Source organism: Myotis davidii, unplaced genomic scaffold (genome assembly GCF_000327345.1).
Source record: "Myotis davidii unplaced genomic scaffold, ASM32734v1 scaffold339, whole genome shotgun sequence".
Taxonomy (NCBI): Eukaryota; Metazoa; Chordata; class Mammalia; order Chiroptera; family Vespertilionidae; genus Myotis; species Myotis davidii.
In genome coordinates this window covers 1,704,110-1,710,573 of record NW_006290778.1, presented here as the reverse complement: position 1 = coordinate 1,710,573, position 6,464 = coordinate 1,704,110, and the positions used below count along the sequence as shown (strand labels likewise).

At 41.6% G+C, this 6,464-nt stretch overlaps 1 protein-coding gene across 1 annotated transcript in view; it reads left to right on the top strand.

The window, feature by feature from the left end:
- The window catches only part of KCMF1 (potassium channel modulatory factor 1), a 33,484-nt gene that overhangs the window by 25,171 nt on the left and 1,849 nt on the right, over window positions 1–6,464 (top strand). Inside the window, exons 5-6 of the mRNA XM_015564097.1 lie at window positions 1,290–1,572; window positions 6,250–6,464. The exon at window positions 6,250–6,464 is cut by the window's right edge and continues 1,849 nt beyond it. Coding sequence (XP_015419583.1) covers window positions 1,290–1,572; window positions 6,250–6,464 — 498 coding nt within the window. The remainder of the gene's footprint in view (window positions 1–1,289; window positions 1,573–6,249) is intronic.

The window sequence follows — 6,464 nt, the reverse complement described above, 5'->3', positions numbered from 1 at the left end:
GCATCAAAATAAAATGTCAGGAATCACTAGGTAATGGGAGGAAATTAGACTTTGGGTAGATGTGCACACAATAGAGTATACAGATACCGAATTATGTTGTACACCTGGAATTTATATCATGTTATTAACCAATGTTACCTCAATAAATTTAGGTTTTTTTAATGAGCGTACCCTAAAATTGACAGGCACAGACAGGCAGTGAGACTGGGAGGCCTGGGACAGGTTGGAGTGTGCACACAGTGCCGGGAGCCATGGTGTGGCTTGCAGAGCGTGCTCACACACTGATAGGTGTAAATCTGTAACGGAAACTAGGACCCCTTTTACTCATAACTATTATTCTTTAAAATGTGAGCTATGCATGTAAAATGTTCATTCCAGATGTGCTTTAGGCATTGGATTGCAATGCACTCAATATAAACTGAGTTTTGGATTTTAAAAAATATCCAAAGGGAATCCAGTATTTACTTGCTATCTTTGGTAGCAAGGTTCTAAAATTAAAACTTAAAGTAGTTTCTCAACAGGGTTTTAATGATGAAGAGCATTTGCTAGCCTGGGAATGTCTACAAGGCAATTGTCAACTCCAGGTGACCCTCTGGGTGGGAGAAGGCATGACTGCACCTTCTTAGATGAAGATGCAGGGACAGCGGTCACCTCACTCTTAATGAGGGCAGATCAGAATAGACCAAGGAGGCTGCACAGTCAGGGGCCCGTCACCTTACTGTGCGTCTCCAGTGGTGCTCTGCCTTTTCATGTGACAGTGTCAGAAGGCGAGGCAAGTGCGCAAGGTCAGAGTTAGCAATGGTCAGGTCTCTTAGATTTCATTCTGATCTTTCATTCATTCAATCACTGAGTACATGCTTGAGTGCCTACTATGTATCCGGCACTATTCTAAGAACTGGGAAGTGCCTTGCTTTGGTGGAACTCATGCTGAGACGGTTTATATTCTGATTGGATTAGAGGATGAACCACTTTAATCTACTAAAAAGTAGAGAAAGTATAACTAAATTAGCTCTTTAAGCAAATAACTTCAACAATCTGTTATGTTTTGCCTAAAACAAAAATAATTGCATGTGGGTTAATACTCATACGTGCATTTCCCCACACCTAACACCTCCAGCCTCCAAGAGGTATGTATTCTAAAATGTGTTGATTTCCAAACTGAAACTAAATGTTGCCATGGGTACCTGCCTGTGGGCCCTTCATTTTAATGTTCCTCGGGTAGAAGAGTGCACCATTCTGTTTTCTGCAGCATTTAAGTAGACATTAATCATCTTCGTTTCCATTGGCAGAGCTTTTATCTCAGTTGTCAGGAGTGAGACGTTCTGCAGGAGGACAGCTTAATTCTTCTGGCCCTTCCGCTTCTCAGTTACAACAACTGCAGATGCAGCTGCAGCTAGAACGGCAGCACGCCCAGGCGGCGCGGCAGCAACTGGAGACCGCACGCAATGCAAGCCGGCGCACTAACACAAGCAGTGTCACCACTACAATCACACAATCCACAGCAACACCCAACCCAGCTAACACGGAAAGCAGTCAGCAGACTCTCCAGAATTCCCAATTTCTTTTAACAAGGTAGCTCATTTATTAACATTTCTTTCAGAAGCAGTGTTTCATTAGCTCTACTCAGTTTGAAATGATCTTTTTTGTGCTTATGTATGTTCTTAAACACTCTGCCTTTAATCACACCATTAAAGCCCATGGGTTTGTGATCAAAATTGCACATTCAGCCTAGCCAGTGTGGTTCAGTGGTTGAGCCTCAACCTATGAACCAGGAGGTCACAGTTCTATTTCTGGTCAGGGCACATGCCTGGATTGCCGGCTTTATCTCCAGTAGAGGACATGCAGGAGATAGCCAATCAATGATTCTCATCATTGATGTTTCTATCTTTCTCTCTCTCTCTCTCTCTCTCTCTCTCTCTCTCTCCCTTCCTCTTTGAAATCAATAAAAAAATATTTTTAAAAACACACACAAAACTGCACATTTAATATTTCCCTAAGAATATGAAAAATAATTACTACTTCAGATAAAGTAGGAATGCTGGTGGTCCTGTTCTAACAGCATATCATTATCTAATAAGAATTTCTTTTCCCGGGTTGCCCATAAAATTTAAATGCCATATATGGGCTGTATTATGTATATTTGTTATCATAATTTCTTTTTATTACCATTTTCAATCTGTTATGAAATATTAAAAGATACAAGAGAGGATTTCATAACATGGTTTTCTCCTGTGACTATTAAGAAGCAGTATTTAAATTCTTATGGTCAGCACACAAAAGTACTAAAAATGGGTTTATCACAGTGTAAAAAATATTCAGTATCACAGTAAGTGGCTCTACTAGATGAAGTAGATTTTGTATTTGCTTCTAAAAACTACCATTATCAACTGAATATGTTCCTGTGTCCAAAACCTCACAGGCATTTGCTGTGACTTTTAAGAATATAAAGGAGTTTAGAAAGAACAATGATGAGTAGACTTTGGCCCAACAGAGAGTGAATCTGGACTAATTTGGGCTTTTCATGGAACAAAGAGGAAAATAAAGTAAAACTAAAATGAAGAAAACTGTAGCCCTAGCCAGCTTGGCTCAATGAATAGAGCATCAGACTGAAGGGTCCCAGGTTCAACTCCTGTCAAGGGCACATGCTCAGGTTGCAGGCTTGATCCCCAGTAACGGGCATGCAGGAGGCGGCTGATCGATGATTCTCTCTGATCATCGATGTTTCTATCTCTCCCTTTCCCTTCCTCTCTGAAATCAATGAAAATATTTTTTTAAAAAAGAAAACTGTAATATATTAGTTGTCTCTAAAATGCAATGTGTGTGACAGTTAGATGTTAGAAGAAAATATTTCTATGTAAATGTTTTTTATCTCATACTTTTAAATATCTCTGGCACATTTACCGAGTTGTAAATAATGTACTGTGGATGCAGAATAGAAAGTGTCGTGGACCCTGAGTAGAACCCCAGCTTTGGCATTTACTAGTTTGGACATTAGGCAAGTCACTAACTTCTCCAAACCTCAATGCTATCATCAATATTCTATGAGTTTGGGGGGAGAATTGTTTTCAGGATGAATTGAAATGCTGGTATGTATAGGGTCTGGCTCAGCATCTGGCATAGAGTAAAGGCCCAATTAATGGGGCCCATTATTATCATTTGTTACGGATCTAAGGAGTAAGTTTCAAGTCAGGGATTTACCTTTAGATTGTCAGAAAATGCTGCTTCACCATAAATCACAGAGCCACAGATAGCTCCAGCCTACTGCCATGTCACCTTACCTGTAGGGAATGACCAGCAGCAACCCTGTAAGTTGCTGATCTAGGTTCCTACCTCAGAAAGGAGACCTACCAATGCGTGTATCCTCTGAGAGCCCACTGACCTGTGGGTGGAATGAATGTCTTGCCTGTGCCCTTTAGAAAAGACATCTTCCTACCTTGGCCCCATTATTTGTTTTTCGTTGTTGTTTTGTTAGCCCCAGACTCCGTGGGCTTGATGTGGGATTTTTCTCTGCAGTTTTTCTACACTAGACATCTAGCTCCCAGGGAATGCTGTGGGTGCCTGAGTCCTTCGGTTCTTGAAGGCCCCTGCTGTCATCTGATGCTGTACATTGCACAGTACCTTGCAGTTTGTAGACCATTTTCCACATCTTTCATTGTATCATTTGTTCCTGACTCACTATTTACCTAAGGGAGTATTTCCCCAAAAATATTCACTGGAACTTTATATATTCTAAGGAATATATGTAGTTAATCACGTTCATTTTTTTCTTAATGAAGAAGTTTGGGCAAAACTAAGTAACAGAAATGATTTATTTACTGTTGGACTTCTCAGAACTTCAAATAGTATATTAACATGCATTGTGTTCAAGGCCAGGAGAGTGAGTGGCTGCAGTGTCTCCAGGGGAAAACCTGGTCTCTGCTCACACAGCTATTCTGTGAGCTGTGTGGGCTCAAGCCTGACCTTTGGTCTCTTTGGCCAGAGACAATTTCTGTTCATGTTGCCCTGAAACTGATGGTGAGAACATAGTTTTTTGGGATTCAAAATGGTTGACTTTTTAGAAATGATTAAGTGCCTGTGTCAGGTTTCAGTCTTGGAGGTGGAACCAGCTAGTTTGGCTACTTCTCCATCCCAGGTGCAGTCTGGCTCATCAGAAACCTAGCCCTAGTACCAGATTTTAGCTACCTCTCAGGAATGAAACTTTTTTCAGTTATTTCCTAAAATATCAAAACAGTAATATTAGAATTACATGATCTCCAAAGAATTGGAGCCTCAGCCTATATGCTCTGGTTTTTCCGCTTACTATATAGTTACTCATACTTTATTTTTCCATGGGGGCTTTGACTTAAGGGTTTCCCCCTCCCCCTCTTCTGGAAGCCTTTTCCAAAACAAAGGGTGTGGACTGTATTTCAATTCTTAACACTTATAGTTTTTCATAGAGAATATGTAGTCTAATGCTCAATCTTCTATTCCATTTGATATTTATGATATTCTCTTTTTTAAAAAAAGTTTTTATTGATTTTAGAGCGGGGTGGGGAGGGAGAAGGAGAGAGAAACATCAGTCGGCTCCCTCCTGCACGCCTCCACTGGGGGATCAAGCCCGCCACCCTGGCATATGCCCTGACTGGGAAGCAAACCAGCATCCTCTTATTGGTGCATGGGACGGCACTCAACCAGCTGAGCCACATGGGCCAGGACTCTATGACAGTCCTATTTGTTTTTTGCCATAAATGTCCCCAGTCATTTTCTTTCAATGTTGATTTAATGGCTTTTTATGTAATTACTTTCCACATCCTTTTGCTTTCTTTAAGTTCTGAAAGTCAGATATTTTTCTTTGTTTTCTGTGCAGTAGATCTAATCATTCAGTGGTTTTGAACTTGACAGCCATGAGATTTTGAGCGTCGCTTAAGCTCTGCTTCAGTTTCCTCTTCCTTTAAAATGTTGATAATAACAGGACTTAACTCATAGGAGTGAAAAGAGATACTACATATGAAAAGCACTTAAAACAGAGCCTGACCCCTAGGAAGTGCCCAGTATGTATCCTTCATTGTTACTTTGGGAAGCCCCTGTCCCGTTCCGCTCAGCATCGGTGGGACAGCACAGAGCAGGTGCCGCTATAGCAGAGCGTGGAGCAGGCCCCTGTGTGCCCCAGGTGCACCTGGCTCTCAGGGAGCAGCTCTGTCCTGCGTGCCTGCTGCACCTCCTGTCACTGTCGCCCTCTTCTCCTTGTATGGTTACTTTTCCTGACTCCAGTGCCCCAGCTAGTTTTTCTTTCTCCCCTCCCCTCCCCTCTTTGATTCCTTTCTCTACTAAAAATGTAGAGAAATAAAATCAGTTCTGAAATTAAGCAGAATTTTGCTTAAGTTATTTAAGAGGTTACAAAAATTCAACTCTTAACATCTGTCCTGTCTCTAGGCAGACAAGCATTCTGGGCCATTAAACCTCAGGTCAGCCCTCCTTCCTAGGTCCTCTGTAGGAAGAGTGGGGAATGGAGGTGGGGGGTGGTTCTTGTCCTCTCTGGCTTCTGTATATAACAGTGGTTCTCAGCCTTCCTAATGCCGCGGCCCTTTAATACAGTTCCTCATATTGTGGTAACCCCCAATTTTATTATTACAAATTGAACATAATTAAAGCATAGTGATTGATCACAAAAACAATATGTAATTACATATGTATTTTCTGATGGCCTTAGGTGACCCCTGTGAAAAGGTCGTTTGACCCCCAAAGGGGTCGCGACCCACAGGTTGAGAACCGCTGGTATATAACTTCATCTCTGGAAGAATTACATGGAATCAGAGAAAAGTCAAGGGAACTTCTAGGAAATTTTTCAGTCAAATACTCTAATCACTAGAGCTTTTGTTTTTTTGTGACCAGGGTTGCTATACCAGTATTTCCCATTTTTACTACCCATCGGTGAAATCCTGGTTAAGGAAATCACTATGTCCCCAAGCATCTGATCTGTTAGAAAGTTTGTTTTGCTCAGAACAATTTTCACTGGAGTTTTCTCTGAAGGAAGTGTGAGAAATCTAAATGTATTTGTTTTACTGAATCTAATTAAAGCATAGACTGCACCTCAGGTGTGGATTTCAGCAAAATTACGGTGATAAATTAGAGCAAGGTATTCCAACAATGTGTCTCAGATTCTGAGTTTTGCCACCGGGAAAGCCTGCAGTGTAGGACATTGCAGAAGTTGGCCGTATCTTTGTCCGTTGATGTTTGTCCAATAAGATCTTTTCTTTTTGACTTGCACAGGTTGAACGATCCTAAAATGTCCGAAGCAGAGCGCCAGTCCATGGAAAGTGAGCGCGCAGACCGCAGCCTGTTTGTTCAAGAGCTCCTTCTGTCCACCTTAGTGCGCGAGGAGAGCTCCTCCTCGGACGAGGATGAACGGGGGGAGATGGCAGATTTTGGTGCTATGGGCTGTGTAGATATTATGCCTTTAGATGTTGCGTTAGAAAACCTAAATT